Source organism: Dunckerocampus dactyliophorus, chromosome 8 (genome assembly GCF_027744805.1).
Source record: "Dunckerocampus dactyliophorus isolate RoL2022-P2 chromosome 8, RoL_Ddac_1.1, whole genome shotgun sequence".
NCBI lineage: Eukaryota > Metazoa > Chordata > Actinopteri > Syngnathiformes > Syngnathidae > Dunckerocampus > Dunckerocampus dactyliophorus.
The window spans coordinates 7,642,933-7,660,129 of record NC_072826.1 but is presented as its reverse complement, the minus strand read 5'-3'; the positions used below and the strand labels follow the sequence as shown (position 1 = coordinate 7,660,129).

Here is a 17,197-nt window from a genome sequence, read left to right as displayed (position 1 = left end):
AGTTCTACACGGCAAACTAAAATTGCAATAATAAAAATGACACATTTTACATACTCTCTAATGAGGTAAAAATACTTTTTGTGTACATAATGATATTCTGCAATTTTGTTTTGTTCTCCTTGCACATTTTCGTGTCATGGGTTCAGTAAAGCCCCATAATTTCAAAAATATTAGTCAGTATTACTACAGTTGGGTACCTATTAGCGTTTGCATTTGAAAATACAATACATTTTCTGGAAAATTCCTCCCCCAGAGATACAAGATCAATTCTCCAGCCGGAGGGGGAGCGTGGATACAGTCACCATTGTCATCTGCAGTGCCGGAGAGGATTTCTAACAAATATTTGATGAAAAGTTAAAATATAGGAAATCTACAGGACACTTTGTACAGGAGTAAGACGGGAAAGAAGGGCAATATACGGGACTTTCCTAGGGACAAATGGAGGGTTGACAGGTATTGTAAAGACATATTGTAAACTGACTTTTTTTTGTAGTATACTGTGCCGGTGCAGGTGTACCTAATGTTGTGTTTTCCCGTCTGACATGCAGGCAATTCACAGAAAGATAGATACAGTTCAGTAGAGGATACCACTGAAAGAGTGAACTATCACAAGGCTCAAGAGAAACAGCTCAGCAGATCCGACGTGGTGCTGGATGTCAAAAAACACAAAAGTTGCGTTTTGACGTAGCAGCAGCTTGCAGTAGTGTGGTCTCAGGTGCATAACCTCGAACTCAGTGGAGTCCTACTAACCCAGCTTCAATAGACCTAAAATATCAAAGTCTGGATGACAAACTTAGTTGTGACATCAACATGAAGCTAATGAATTCCTAACTTGACATTCTATCACTATACTGTAGAATACTCATGCATCTTTGTGTGTGGTTCCCACTCATTTGGATGGACTGCAACAGAATGTCTGACCAGAAATGCAGTACACATTAGTGTCTCGGTTTGACAGCCAAGAATTAGCTCAAATGAGGAACAGAGTTCATAATACTGTAATGTGAAGCTCATCTAAGGTGTGTTGTGTGGTGGTCTGTAAGTGAGAGGATGTGGGCCCCCAAAAGTACTGAGTGGGTCGACGACTCGAGTGAGACATGGAATGAAACCACAGGATTCTATGAAAACAGGAGATCTTAAAAGTGCTTCAGAGTTGGTTGGTTAGACATCACTCAGCTATTAAGGCGTTTTTGTTGTTTAGTCGACATCTGCTGAGATGTTGCTTCTATCTCATTTTATTTACTACATTATATGCTCTGATGTTCACCATACTGCTGGCAAGACTTGTAGGTTGTAATGTTTTAACTAAGAGGTAATAGGATTTTTAAAAACGGATATAGACATTTTAAAGACATCCGTATGTGAGCAGCAGTTGTTGTTGTTTTTTTTTTTTTTACACAAGCATGCCTTAACAAGACGAAACAATGCAGCCTCAAAGACATGAGAGAAAAAAGAAAACAGAAAAACAAATGGAGTTTATTAACTTCTGATTTCGTATTTTTCACTTAAGTTAAAACACAACACACACACGTACACACATCCATGCAGCTGTGTCGTCTTAGTAATGTATAACAACTATGTTACGACAACGCGTGAGGCAAAAGCCGGAGGTGAAAGAAAATGTCATCATGTAACATAGTTTAGATGAGTTACTTAATTAAAACATTTCCTCCAGCAGCAGTTTGCCTATGAAGGTACCAGGGCACTCAAAATGTATTGCACATTAACTTAAAAAGCTCCACAGCGTCCACCACAGGCTGCTAAAGGGATTACAAGCCACTCCCCACTTTTTTTTAAATGAATTTCAACTGTCTTAAAATAATTGTGAATAATAATGAATGGAAGTGCAAGTAAATTAAATATAATTTAGGGTAAGAGTGAAGCTTAGAAATATGTGAGAGTCCAAAACATGGCTAGCCCGCTAGCACACTGAAAATAGCTGATGCTTCCTGGTTTTAACAGCCAAGAATGGAATCATCCCACAATTTCTCCTCCTCCGTCCTATTATCCTTTGTATCTTTTGTCTTTTTCTTCTCTTTTCTGGACTTGGCCTTGACATACTCATCATGTCTGTGATTCAACTGTTCAACATTCCCTTCTGTCTTGTTTGTATTTTCCATCACGTCTTCCGGTTCTTCATTATCCTTCACCCCACGTTCTTCCTCCAGTCGCCTCCTTGCATGTCCTCTGTGATATTTGCGTTTTCGTCTCCTCTCTTCCCCTGATTCTCCATTATCATCTCTACTCCTCTCCTCTGAGTCACTCACTCTCTTTTGTGGCTTCCGCTTTGCCTTGTCTGAATCTCTTGATAGTCTGCCTCTGTCCCTCTTGGATCTTCTGGCCCTCCTCCTCTCTCTTTGCCTATGTCCACTCAGGTCATTGTCACTAGCTCCACTGCTGGAGGAAGAGCAATATGAAGAGGAGGATGAAGATGATGAGGTAGTATATGATGAGCCTGAGCACTTTCTGTGTCTTTTTAGAGGTTGGGCTGTGTATTCCAATGAGGCCTTTGAGGACAGGAAAGATGGAGGACTATTGCAGTTCCAAACCTGGGATGGCCAAGGACGGCATGGATAACAAGGTTGGGTGGGATAAGGAGGGTAATATTGGCCATAGAAGCTGGCCATAGGCTGGTTTTGTTGCGTCATAGGTGCCATATGTAAATCTTCTACTTGTTGATGTTGATCACCTTCCATTGGTGGTACAACCTTAGGAAGAACCTGGCCAATCTTGGGTGTGAGTCCACGAGCTTTCTGGACCTCGATGTAATCTGAAAGTTCATCTGCGAACGTGCTATAGGATTTCTGTTGGGATTTGTGCAGTTTAAAGACCTTCCTCTGCCTGGTGAACAAACAAAGAAAAAAAAACTGAATTCATATTTTTTGTGTTCTCTTTCTAATAAATGCTATGATGCCACAGCATTTACTTATCTTAAGCTTATCTGGCACTTGTTTAGGTACACTAACACAGTCAAATGAGACTCAAGAGAGCTGTATCAAAAATACAACCTTTACAAAGAGAATCATTTGTTTTGATTGACACTGTCTGTGAGGAATTCGTTGAACAAAATGTTTGTGCTTGAAGTTTGCAGTGGTATACAACTGCACAAGATCACTGTGTTGAGCTATTTACCATTCATTGTGTAGTACGCTTACCTAGTGTGGTGCTTGTTCCCCTGCATATGGGCTTGGTACATCTCCACGGAGTTAAACTGCAAACTACATATCCGACATGTCAGAGGGTTAGCTGTGGACAAAAAAATGGTGTATGAGGTAGGTAGGTAGGTAGGTAGGTAGGTAGGTAGGCATTATGAGGGAGGGGAGGAAAAAAATGTAACATGAAAATTAGATGCACTGCTTTAATTCCACCACTTGAGAAATACACCTCCAAATTGATTTTGATTTTTGTGCAATGCCTTTGCTTTTGCTGAAAGGAGGTCCATCAGGTTACCTTCATCATCTTCAAGCTCTTTAAGCAGCTCATGTCTGGCCTTCTTCCTCTGATGCTTTCGTCCATTGTAGTGTTGCAACGCCATTTGGTGATTATTGAAGGAGGCCGCACACAGGACACAGTACTTGTTTGGGTCTGAACTGGCTGCAGTTGCAGCAGATGTGGGGTCTGTGCCGTCCCCCAATCCTGACACGTGGTCATCGTTAGCAGAGACTGTTGGAGGGCTAGGCACAGTACTGACCTCTGTGTTCCTGTCTGTAAAGTTTAAAAATAAAGCAGTAAGTCAACTTACTGTAGTTGGGCTTTTCAAGTATAGTAGTACATCAGTGCAGCATTAGATTATGCTGTTGTTTAGAGTAGTCAGTGGAACCTCGGTTTTCGTGATTAATACGTTCCAAAGGGTACATCTAAATGAATCGACGGAAACTGAAACTAATTTTGTCAACGGGAACAATGTAAATCCAATTAATTTGTTCCAGACACGCATAAACACAAAACACTTCTTATATTAAACCATTATAGTTTCACATGCTGAAAACTATTTGAAAGGCATGAACCAATGATGAATGAAAGGGATATATCAACATTTAACGTCAGATTTACCTTGATTGGAAATTCCTGTTGACAAAGACGGCAATGAGGCAGTGGTGACGGAGGAGGGGAAGAGCGGAGAAAGCCACACGGACAACAACTTTGTACTTTGCTATGAGTTATTACTTGAACTCAGTAGTGTCTCACGTTTTTGGAGCACGAGGGATTCTTTGTTTGGGACTAGATTGTGTAACATTCTCATTTAAGTTTCCCAAATGAATGAACCTTACAGGATGCCACAGTATCGGACTATGTATTGCAAGATTTGGTGTTGGGTGTGTGATCCAAGGCGGCTGAATAAACAAGCACTGCTGGGAGTAGTCCGTCCACAACTTTATTAATACCACGAGAATCAACGAGCCAAAGGGTAAAATGCTATTGTTATTGTTATGCGCAATTGTATCATAAACGAAACCAACTGAGGCAAATTTTGGCAAAAATGTTCAAAGAAAACTGAAAACGGGGTTCCACTGTATTACAACTCACATTATTAATGCTTTCCTCTGACGCACACTTGCCTGGCTGCTGAAGACAATGTTTACGAACATTCTTGGTGTGGACTTTGCCGTTGTAATGTGACTTTGCCACCACAGCAGAAGAAAACACCATGTTACAAAGCTCACAGAAACGGTCCTTGTCAGTCGGCATGCTCCGCTGCAAAAATCATAAGACAATGCAATGCATAAGACAATTATTGCTTTCTAATGCAAATTTTGAAGGCTGTATTGCATTTTTTGCATTAAAGATGCTTTCTATTCTAAAACCAATGTAGTGTAGGTCAACATGCTGTATTATCTGCTATATACAGTTTTTATTATTGGTGAAAAATCACATCAGTGCAATATTCAATAATATATTTAATTAATGAGGAATTCAATTTCATTTTTAAAATATGCCGAGGGCCAACAAAAAAACAGCTGCGGGATGAAAATGTCCCGCGAGACGCGCTTTGGACAATACTGGTTCACAGCATTTCTTTTTAAGAAGTGCAACAATGCAGATAAGTGCTCCAGCATGGACAGTCTGAATTCTTATTTTATGTTTACTAAGTTAAAGTTCCTTATTGCATGAAGTGCGGTGTTAATAGTTGAAGTTTGTAGCCCCATTCCCATATCGACTGAACAATGCCGGCACACTGCTTTCATCTTATGCACTTTGTTTGTGTATTTCACAGGAATGACCGAGTGTTGACAGGAGAAAACAGGAGACTTTAACAACGGAAGAGGGTCTCCAGGCTCTGGCTTCTCCTTGGTACTGCTAGTAGCCATGACTCCCACTAGCCAAAGCCTAGGCTGCACTGTTTTTGTCCAATTTCAGGCACACACCCCCAGGCCACTGGAGGTGCTCTGCATGCATTGATCTCCGCTTCTGCAGCACATGCCTCGTCTTTTCGTCCACTCTGAGGCACACTCCCTGGGTTTGTGGAGGTGCAAAGCCATGCCAAATGTACACTTCCTGTCTCTCATTAATGTGTACATTGTTTAATTGCGGTTAATTGCTTTGGGACCTGACTGTGATAAGTGAATTTCCACGGAGTCTGATTTCTTATTTATAAATTTAATATTTTTGTCGTTAGAGCACAGAAAACTGTTTACGACCTTATAAATACAATTTTTTACATTATTAGAGCCCACAAGACATGAAATAACACCCCTTTACATTCGTATTACCAAATATAGTAGACATAATAAGCGTTAATAAGCAATTTAAGACATCAATAAGACTTGTGCTCGTGTGTGTTGCTATAAATGTGTTCCCTCGGGGAGGTTAGCGGCGGGCAGACAGAAAGTGATGTCGTGGGTTAAGGGTTGAGGGTTGAGTTTTAGCTATGCGTGAGTTACGGCCGCAACCGTAGGCCGTGTTTTTAATAAGGACCTTTATTATGGATTTCTATGCATGTTGTGAGATAATTCAAACCTGCAATAAAAGCCTGTTGCTCTGGCGATCAAGTCTGGTGTGTGTGTGTCTTGCCAGACATTGCAGTACCATTACTGACATCTAGTGACCAGTGTAGAATACTACATATCATTCACAGCGTCTTTGAATGCATCTTCTGAATGCCTTATATGTGTACAGTATTTTATGTCATGAAAATGCTTAAGTATACAAAAAAATACAACAAATTTTCTTCAATATGCATATTCTTTTACTAATAATCGGCCTTATTCAACAGCAAAACAGCATGATTTACTGTATTAATATATTTTGGGAAATTCGTGATTTGTGAAGCACCAAATTCGAACCGCAAAGTGACAAAGGACAACTTTACACCCCTAGCCCAAACAACCCATGGAACCACATCAAGTCCTTTGAATGGCTCCAGTGCGTCAATTGTTTTTCTGCACCTTTTCATCTAACAGTGTGCTGCATGCCTCCCACTGTTATGCTTGTTGATGAGTTGATAAATTGTGCTATGTAAATAAAACTGATCTTGACCTTGACTTACATTTATGTATAACTCATGTCTCATGATCAGGTTGTATGTACTGAGAATATTATCAAGAGCATTAAAATCGAATATCTTCTCCAAAAACTAACCTGTGGTCCAGTGGACTCTGTATTATTCATTTCGGATTTCTTGGTCTGCAGGTACATCTTTACCTTCTGGCCGTGTTTCTTTCCCTGCAATTGAGAGGAAACAAGAGTTTGACAGAGATAGTATAACGACGTCTCAAAGACCATAAGATTGTCTAGTGCAACTTTGCAAACCTCATAGTGGGACAGTCGCTGTGACTCAAACAGCAGCACAGCTTCACACACATGGCAGCGTTGGTCGGTCAGCAGACCTTTCAGGAGTTCCTCATCACTTACATGTACACTCCCTGCATGGCAAAACACACTCCTTCAAGTAGGACACAGGACAAGCCATCTAACTGACACTTCAACACTTAATTTAACTTGTGCGCATTGACTATTTTAGGTGGATTATCTGCATTAACGCAGATGAGAAAAGTCAAATAACTGCTAATTACCACCATCACATACCTCCAACCACCACCTACTGATAATTTGCTTGTACTTGTATTGACATATGGCAGCATTACATGAGTTAAATTATTTAACACTATATGGAAAGATGAGCTATGACAGCTAAAGTCAGTATCTCACTAAATATCACAGTACCTGAAATTAAGCATGAAAGGAGGCAAAACTGGCTCCTGAACATAAACAATGTAGTACACGGTACTTAAAATAAGTATATTTACTTTTGACCTGTGTCTTGACCCAGATTTTTAACTATGGTAGCTTCACTACTATGGAAATGATGCTGGACTAAACATTAATTATTTGAAGATACTGTTTCAGGCTTTCTTGCATTCCAAAGCCAATTGCAACCTAACTGCGCATGCACATTGTTTAATCATCAGAGTCTTTTAAAAAACTAGTGTGGTTCATTTCCATACCTTGAAATCCACAAATAAAAACAATGAAATATGATTTAATTACACAAACATTTTTGCAATGAATTTTTTTTTAAGGTATGATTTTAAATTTCTGCTGAGGTGACTATGGAACATGATTAATAAGAAATATTTATTAAACATTTCAATTATTTACAGCACCCCATTAATCTGACAAAAACTTAACTGTCACCAACGTTAACAACAAAAGTCTCCGAAGTTTTGAACAAAACAAAAAAATGCAGACTGCATACTTGATTTAGGTGTTCATTTAACTTGTACTAGTTGGTTCTGCGGTATTGTGAAATACAAACTCCCTGTCTGTAAAAAATAAAAAATACCTATAAGTCAAATAAAGCTCTGCATTACCGGAAATAATACATCTTGAGTGTTTTCTGATACCTCACTAATATTGTACTTACCACATGCTTTGAGAAGTTATACAGTAACATGGACTGGTAAAAGTGTTGCTTTTTCTCCCAATACTCTTTTTTTTTTTTTTTTTTTACCAAAGGCAGAGCTGGTACAGCTGGTATCTAAACTTTACTCATAAATCGAAGAACCCCTTAGTATGCAATATAATGTCTTAAATTCACTCAATACATATAAATTTGTCGCCACACCATGACAAACTTTTAAACCTGTCACCCATAAAGTGGTGTTATTTGGTAGCCTCTTTCTTGGCCTGCTAGCAGCTCCCCCAGCTGGGTTACAGTGGGCCTGCTGCCTGTGTCACACTACCACTTTAAGCTTGTTGGGCTGGAAAATACGACACAAGACAGCAGCTATTTCAACACTGCGAGATATCGAAGAAAACAAGAGATTTTATACATTTACTTCCTTCTCTGAATGGTCGTTACAATTATTTGTTCTGATAGGGTGTTTTAAGCTTCCATTGTTTTGCTATGGTCCAGTCACGTTAGCATTTCTGGCTACTGCTTAGTTAGCAAGACGGCTAACGTCGCTCGTTAGGTCGAATGACTGACTTGTCCCGTCTTAGATAAAACTCACCTCCAAACTGGGCACAATCAGTTTTAATGTTTATTACTTTGTCAGGTGCTGTGGCAGAAGCCGGTAAGGTGCTACTATTAATGTAATTTTGAGCGTCTGACTCCACATTGGGCGGAGTGCAGACGTTCAGCTCGTCCATGTCGGCCCCAACTGTGCGCATGCGTGGCGAGCTTGTTTGCGCATGACGTGTACTGTATTGGTTCAATAATTAGTTGAAATATACACTAATGCTTATTTATATATATATATATATATATATATATATATATATATATATGTATATATATATACTTATGCAAACTACACATTTTTTCCTTTCAAGTTGAACCAACTTTGGAGAAACACAATGAAGACAAAAAAATAATATCAAAATAAATCTTTTATTTAGGGACATATTTTAAACACACAGTAACTGACCATAGATGCCACAAAATAATAAATAAACACAACAGCCCACACTTAAACAACAATAAAAACACATTTGAAGTCAGAAAATAATTTAAAATAAATATACTGAAAAGGGGAGTCAGGTTGTAGAAAAAAAAACATTATTTTCTCTTCTGGAGTTCTCTGGCTAAGATATCCAACTGTAAAGAGAGATATTTGGTATGGGTCATTGCACACTATGCTCATAATTGTGAGCCTTGATGCCGTGTAATTTTTAGAATTAAATCACTACTAATCACAACTAAAGCCTAGGTCACACCCGGTCGTGCAGGTTCCTACGGCCGGTCTATGTGCAAAAAAGTGCACATAGGTATACCTAATAGGTATACCTATTAGGTATACCTATTAGGTGCTTACAAACTAATTATAATTAGTGTGGCCAACGCACGTTCGCATATAGATATTTTTTACATCCTCCATGCGTGTCGAGATCTTACTCCATTATGGTCGCCACAACTACGCTCTCCACTAACAAAAAAAATGCAGCAATTTGGGGAACGCCAAAAATCACACGGCCAAAAAAATCGCACATTCGGTTGTGACCATTGGCTTGAGAGAATAGGATATTTCCACTTACAAGAATGGCTTTTAGAATATTCCTCCTCTGGGGTCTCAAGTAGCTGCATTCCCCCAGCTCACATAGTTTGATCTCCTCTGAAATCTGAAAAATAGATATTAAATCACATTTAAAAATATATACAGAACAGAGTGTCCATTCTTCTGGGAAATCAGCAAATAAAATTCAGTCTTGCACACACTGACACTCCCCCTGACCTCTGACATGCCAAAAGAGTCCAGGTCCCTCTTGCCTCCAGGATACCAACCATGGGACCAGTGCTGGGCATTGGACAGCTGAGCTTCAATACATAGAAGCAACCCGAGGAGTAAAGCCATTCGAGATACGCTCATGATATTTCTTCTTTACCTAGAAAAAAAAGATTGACATGTGTGATAATATGGTTCTATCAAATGTGTTGGTTAGTGGCATCTTTTTTTGCAATTGATTCAATTGCAGCACACGACTTGGCTGCAACCAGCAGAGGTGCAATTGAATCAGTCTCGACTAGCAAACAACCTGCTATGGGAAGTTGAGTTACTGTAACTCCAGGGGTGGATTGGCCATCGGTGGCCGACCATAATTGGGCACATGGACGGCAGTTTATTTATTTATTTATTGCTGCGCCTTAGAATGTATGTTATGCTATAGTAAATGGAAACAGAGACAAGCTAAGTCCTAGGACCAAGCGGAAATCAGTTGGCTCTGCCAAATCTTGCTAACGTGTGATTAGCCATCCCTGCTGTCACTCCATGAGCGACTGGACTTGCACACCAGTGTTTTATTCGTTGGCCGGAGTTTGTGTTTATCTGCCACTTAAAGTTGTTAACATGTTCTCTGTTTGTTCTGCCTGGGACACGTTAAATAGAGGGATTTTAATATCACCCCTGCCGGCAATAATAATACCCTTACTGTCCGTACATTACGTGGAGCTGTACTGTCTGTTCTAAAATCCACTTGTGTTTCTCAATTTTTCAGATGTTTATATTGTTTTCCATACTTTAGCAGACTAGTCACATTTCTGATTGCATGCAGACAGATTTATTTTTGGGTGTAATCTTGTTCAAACCTTTTCCACACTATTCCTCTACTTTTCACGTCAAGATTTTTGATAGGTGGCAGCCCAGTGTACGACCTCTTCTATACGACCCCAGCAGCCCAGTGAGGCCACCCATAAATGATTTCACTCTGAACCAAAAGGTCCGGAGACAAATTTTTCTCCCAGTTCACCCCTGGTTTGAGCCAAGCAGACTCTTCTGTGAAGCATTATTCTGCTTAAAGACATCAAATAATAATTAATATAAAATAAATAATATAAACATTGATTGTTCATTTTTCCAGTGACAAAAATTTCTATTTGGTGCAAAGAAGCCCCTTGAGCACGCAACAATATCTGGCAACTTACGTTAAAATCAACTTGCCCATCAGTGAAGGAAGGGAACAATAATAATGACAAAAGAGTTATTATCAAAACATTATATTATCCATTAATATTACATTATACATTACATACATACACTACATTACATTATATTATATTAATGATAATGCATACACATTTGGAATGTACACCAACAATTTCCTGGCGTTAAAATGTTGAATTTCCATGTGTTTCCTTTAAAGTAGACTACTTTGTAATTATACCCTATCTTCGGTCGTCTGCTTGATTATTGCCTGGCTAGGCAATGGACGAAAAGTGATTTGGGCAGTGTGCTGCATCTGTAGAGGTACCTTGTGATAAGTTTATGTCTCCCGGTAAAATAAAGAAGTCAACTTATTTTAAATTAATCATCTTCAAATTATTTGAAACAAGGTGTTTTATTTGGTTCAGCCATTTTTTTTTCAAGAGATGTATAATAATGTAGAAATGTAAACCTTACCTTGGTATCAAATCAGATGACTTGATCGTATATGAAGTCGTCTCCTTCAGGCTTCAGACGGAGACAGAGTTTTATTGGACGGATTGTCTTCAAGTGCGATATTTGTAGCCTATATTCTGTTTGGGCCCCCTCCTATTTCCATTGGTGTTCCCCACGTGTCCCGCCCATCTCTGACCCCATTGCTCTTGCCTTACCCAGTGGAGAAATTACCACTCTTTGGGGACAGAAGGTGAGGAGGGCCTGGCCAATTCCAATTACCACGTGCAAACAGCACTGACGCCCACAGGGCAGTCATCTTATTACATGAGTCACACCTTTACACTTCTATATCATTTAGTGATGCAGGAAACTGTATGCATTTGTGTCTGTAGAAAATCTCAAAAGTGGAGGGTGTGATCAGTACAGACGTCTATCACTCTAATTTTGAACGCCTTGTCATATGTCAACATTCGGCTTTTATATAGAACGTTTTAGTTCATATAACATTTCAGTTGGTATCCTTTTGATGACTCATCTTGCAATGTCACACTGACCCTCGTCTGTCAGGCCAGCATGAGAACGACTGATGAGAGAGGAACAAACATGGAGGACCCTTGGCCAGGCCTCAGAGAATTTCCCGTCTCAATTTCTCAGGTCAGATTGTAGTATTTCCTGTACAAAGTTGACGAGGTGGAAATGGTCATTCTGATGATGATGTTATTTGTGTTGGAGTTTTAAAAGAACAGAACAGTATGAGATTGAATGAGACCTTAAGACGATTTGACAGCTATGCCACTAACTAGTACTTATACTGAGTTTGTTTTACTTTGTTAGGCTGTCAAATGATTACAAATTTTAATCAAATTTATCAGTTTTCAAATTAATTAATCACCATTTGCAAATATGTCTGAAGTATGCCCATTTTTACTATATTTTATTGAAAAGACAGGAATACAATATGTTTATATGTATTAACAGCTTCAAAATAACTGAAAATTAAAATTGAGCTTAAAGGTAGCACACATTTCTGAAAATCTATTTACCTAACACAAGCTTCTTTAATAGTAGCGGAATATCGCTGTTGCATTCAAAGACACCACGTTACTTAAGTTGAATTCACGTTTTGAGGTTATTTTCTGGGATTTCCGAGCGTACTTAAATGCAGCAATTTGTACTTCCGCATTAAGAGTTACAGAGTGAGTGATAAGAATAGCCACTTATTGTTTTTCTTTGTCTTTCTGTTTATTTAGACTATACTTACACGCATAACACGACTTTGTTGTGATTTTCGGCGTGTCCATGAATGCATCTCCCGGTAGTCGAGTGACGATTGAGGAAGTGTTGTTCTGAGGCCGAACGGACCAGAGACGTGTTTGTGAGTGGGAGATACTGTACATATATTGTGCTGGCTGTGCACGGCTGTTGATGTGTTCAGGTCAGAATAAAGTTCTAAAAGAGCGGTAGACTCTGTGTGACTCTGTGGGGAGCTAAACTGTGCTACCGTCTGACGTCATATAAGAGGCGTGGCTTGCCATGATGCTTATGTGTTAATTACTCAAAATAATTAATGGAATAAATTAGTTACCGCCCAAAGCCAATCACATTCTAATGTACATTACGGCAAAATAAAAGAATCAAACAGGAAAAAAAATCTCAAGCACTTTATTAGTTTTGAACAGCTTAGAAAGGCCGTCAGGCATTATATAATTATATATAATTTTATCTTATATATAATTATATACACATATATTCAAATGTTGAATAACAAAACATTAGAAACCAAAAATAGGCAAATTAAAAAATAGGATTATCTTAAGACAATTAGACCAAATTAAGAAGAGCTGAAACAAAACATCCAATACATTTCAAAATGGTCCCGTTACAATTTAATATACATTTTTTTCCCCCAAAGGGGAAAAAAGGGGGGAGATGGGTAATAAAATAAGCACAGCTGCAGGCAGGAATGAAATATAAATAACCTTACATTATGTACAAAAGGACTAGGGCAGTATAGGACCAAAACGAAGAAGACGGTCGAAGGAAAAGTGTCCGAGAGGAAAAGGGATGAGCGCAGTAGGAGACATAAAGAACACATTTAGCTGGAGAGAAGAAGGTAGGAAGTAGACTTCCTCATATCTTCAACACTTTTAACAGCTTCCAATGTAGTCATTGTAGAACTCATGTACAACTTCTTTTCTCAGTTGTTGGCTACTTCTTTCACATACTCCTGACAAAGTATGGGAAGTTTTTGCTGTTGTTTTTTGTTTAAACCAAAAAGCTATCTATTACACTTTTATGAGAATGGAAGAAATTCACTGTAAATGAAAAGATGACTAATCTAGTCTTGGTTCCAGCTTTAAAACTGAAATCAAAAACAGAAATCACCCACATTTTAATTCTAGTAATACAAAGCTCAGCTTTTAAATATCCCGCCACATACGATGGCTCAAGTTTTACAATGAACACTGAATATATTAGTGAGGCACTTTTTTTTCAGTTGAAGAAATACAATTGTGGTTCTTGCAAGTTGGCACAGTGTCATACTTTGCTGTTCCACTGCAGCGAGAAAGAAGTGACCACGACAGTGACTGAAGACTCAAAAAAAACAACAACTGTCCAACTGGAGGAAAGAATTGTCTTCTAACAGACTGTGGGCACTTGTGAAGGATGCTTTGGGGGTGGGGTTGGGGATGTGTGGGGGGAGACCTGAAATTTCTGGTCAAAATGTGCTACTTTAAACCTCTACAGAGAACAAACTTGAATTCCCCAAATCCAGTATCAATCATCCATGTGGTTCTGCACATTTCTGTATATTTAGTAAGGGCTTTTTTTTGCTTTTGGTGCAAATAGTGCAGAGACACATCAACACTGATGACGTTTTGTACAATGCAAACAAGTATCACATCAGTGTGATGTAAATTATGTTCAAGTGTGGATTTTTTTTTTTTTTTTACAATGAATTATTATTAAACAGCTTGGTAAACTTGGAGGAAGATTTGACCGCAGTCGTGGAGGTTATGTTTAGCATTTCTCATTTGTTTGTGGTTCCTATGAAAATGCGTGAAAATGAGTAAATTCTGGCGAGGATCCAGGATTTTTTGCGAGATATAGGTACTGTATGTGTCCACATTTTAAAGAAACTCTGAAAAATGATGGAATCTTAATGCCACAATTCAGACACATGCAGGAGTGGGTTTGGATTGTTGGTCCTTGTAGGAGGTATTGCACTCTTCAAGGCACTCGAGTGTCATTCTTGTTTTCAATCAAAATGTGTCACTTACAATCTATCATGCAAACACTTTCACTGCCGATTTCAACCTTTGTCATGTGCCTGAAATGTGTTGGATTCCAGATGAATTATCCTGCTGTGTGGAGTTCTGTGTAAATGTAAATATTCCGGTGACTGTCATTTCCTAGGTTGCCCCAGTAAACATCCCAGCTGACCTGCCGCCCTGCACTGGACTGGCATCATTCATATCATTCATTACAATCATAAAGGGGGAAATGGCATCAACTCACTTGAACTACTGTTTTTAAGGTGAGTTTTCCTCAGGGTATACAGCAATTAAAACAAAAAAGAAATGAGTAAACACTGCATGGCACGCAAAGTAAAAAAGGCAAATACCCATTTTTGTTAAACAGCATTTGAATAAAAAGCGACATTCGACATCAGTGTTCATGGTGGGAATAGTGACAATACAGCGTTGCGATGTCCGTCTGATATCAACAAGAGGCTCAAAGGAAAAGCAAGAAAGGCTCAACACAATATTTGAGGAAATACTGGTGTGTGCGTGTAGCGTTTTTTTTTTTTTTTTAGCTTACACAATATGGACAAAAGTATTGGGACAGCCATAATTACAGAGAAGGGAATAAAACATGGGAGTTGGTCCCTCCAACTTTCAATATGGTCTTAGGGGGGTGGATTTTTTTTTTTGTGGGGGTCAGACGTCATCAGTGCTTAACGAGAGCGCCTGGCTCGCAAACGCTTTTGTATTTCATCCCAAATGTGTTTGATGGGCTTGAGGTCAGGGCTCTCATTTACTTCCACAAGAACAGAAAAGTGCCAATATTTGAAAGACTGATCAAAATGTCTTGGTAGGATGAGTTATTGGGATTGCAACAATGGGTTGTTACTCTGAGGTGTGCCTAAATACTTTTGTCAATATAGTGAAAATTCTAGTGGGTTAAAAAAAAAAATATATATATATATATATATATATATTCATACTAATTCAAATTGCCATTGACCACAGATTCTTGCTTTTCCACACGTCTAAACATAATCGTTAAGAGTTGCAAAACCAAGTAACTTCATCTCTGTCAAGACAGAAGACATGTGACCTCTCCATCAGCGTACGCTGTGTTTTAAAGGCCAACAAATACTCTGAACACTTAACCAGACTGCTGGCCATGTGTATATTTGATGAGGGGTGGAGTTCAGAAGTGGCTTGAAATATATAACTACTTAGTCTGTGTGAAGACAAAACTGATCTGTGCGTGTATGTGTAATTTATCACAGCCTTCGCCACTGCTCATGTTGCTACACTGTGGATCTGGCAAAGCCAAAAGCTGTTAAATTCTCTGTCTGTAAAAAGTAAAAATAAAAAAAACATTATTTTACATAAGCCTCCAAAGTATTTGTTTTATATTCATATAGATTTTTATATATATATATATAGCAATAAAATACTTTACAGGGGCCACCCAGAAATGCAGCCAAACTCAAAACTGTGTCTGAAACTAAAGTAATAAGATGCAACACAGTAAGTATGTATATGTAAGCACATCAGGGGCTGTATCAACAAGACTTGTTACAAAATACTCAAGAAGGCATCTCCTTTATCTCGTCTCCTTCCATCTGTGCTGTCCTGTCCTCTGGACTGAATTCTTGTTCCCTTTTCCTGTGGTCACTTTGTCCCATCCATAGAAACAAGTCTTTTAGAAAAAGAAAATAAAGTCCTGCAGATGGAAGTACGCAGCTTTCTGCACGGTCATGTCCATGTGTGTTCTGGTGAATGCATGTGGTGTTAGTATGACATGTAGAGTGACATTATCCAGGATGGATCTCTACTTGAAATTGGCGTAGTCGGAAAAGGCATCGATATACTCCTGAACCACTTTGTAGCAGAACTCATATTGCTCCTGCAAGGGGGTGTAAAAAAAAAAAAAAGCACTTCAATATTACACTCAAAGATAATACGTAACTGTAATGCTTTTATGTCTCTTTTGTGCCTCATTTACCAGTAAATTCCCTACTTTCACTGATTAATGTCTCTCTACACTGACACCAGATAGCAACTTCATTGGGGATGCACAATCTGATGAGGTCCAATACAAGCAATGAGAGCTGTATCAAATATGCTGCCTTCACAGCATTTTTGAGTTCTCTAACATTGTGGGTAATAAAGTGATGATAATAAAGTGTATAATATAAAGGCTGTGTATATCTAGCATGATATCAAAACACATTTGGAGACCAAGGAATCTTTAAAAAAAATAAATGCTGTGTGCTGCTCACCAGTGTCTGCACCATGTGGGGTCTCTGCAGTCTGAGGCTCTTGACTGTCTGGAAAACATCCAGGATGCCTTCTGCCTTCACCCTCTCCAGGACTGTACTCAATGCACAGAATGTCCCTGTCCTGCCTGCACCAGCACTGCACACACAGTGAAAAATATGGACTTATTTTTAAATACACCTCAGGAAGCAGGTTTATAAATATCACATACACAGACATCACGCAAGAAACCAACTGGAATGCAAAGTGCTTCCTGGTAGAAGAAGGCACCTCATGTTTCCCAGAATAGACCAGGTTTTTTTGACTGTCCTTATTTTTTCTTTTTCTTTTTTGATTGACCGCTTTGTATGAAACACACCGTGCGCT

The 17,197-nt window shown here is 38.9% G+C and overlaps 3 protein-coding genes across 4 annotated transcripts in view; all 3 read right to left on the bottom strand.

The window, feature by feature from the left end:
• Positions 1–1,492: 1,492 nt before the first annotated feature.
• Positions 1,493–8,596, bottom strand: zmat1 (zinc finger matrin-type 1). The gene is made up of 7 exons (XM_054784624.1): positions 8,454–8,596; positions 6,751–6,863; positions 6,580–6,663; positions 4,556–4,695; positions 3,451–3,701; positions 3,156–3,246; positions 1,493–2,841 (listed from the first exon to the last, which is right to left on the bottom strand). Exons 1-7 carry the CDS (start codon positions 8,590–8,592, stop codon positions 1,956–1,958), a joined length of 1,704 nt encoding a protein of 567 aa, XP_054640599.1. The 5' UTR covers positions 8,593–8,596; the 3' UTR covers positions 1,493–1,955.
• A 267-nt stretch (positions 8,597–8,863) lies between these two features.
• Positions 8,864–11,411, bottom strand: gnrh2 (gonadotropin-releasing hormone 2). 2 transcript variants are annotated; one of them, XM_054784541.1, is made up of 4 exons: positions 11,337–11,411; positions 9,663–9,825; positions 9,478–9,561; positions 8,864–9,040 (listed from the first exon to the last, which is right to left on the bottom strand). In XM_054784541.1, the coding sequence occupies exons 2-4, from the start codon at positions 9,807–9,809 to the stop codon at positions 9,002–9,004; spliced, it is 270 nt and encodes an 89-aa protein (XP_054640516.1). In that variant the 5' UTR covers positions 9,810–9,825; positions 11,337–11,411; the 3' UTR covers positions 8,864–9,001. The 2 variants fall into 2 exon arrangements, with proteins under 2 accessions (XP_054640516.1, XP_054640517.1); XM_054784542.1 differs by having other exon boundaries at positions 9,675–9,825.
• A 1,550-nt stretch (positions 11,412–12,961) lies between these two features.
• Positions 12,962–17,197, bottom strand: part of ptpra (protein tyrosine phosphatase receptor type A) — a 31,271-nt gene continuing 27,035 nt past the window's right edge. The window contains exons 21-22 of the mRNA XM_054784821.1: positions 16,834–16,969; positions 12,962–16,457 (exon numbers count right to left, since the gene is read on the bottom strand). Coding sequence (XP_054640796.1) covers positions 16,383–16,457; positions 16,834–16,969 — 211 coding nt within the window. The 3' untranslated portion in view covers positions 12,962–16,382. The remainder of the gene's footprint in view (positions 16,458–16,833; positions 16,970–17,197) is intronic.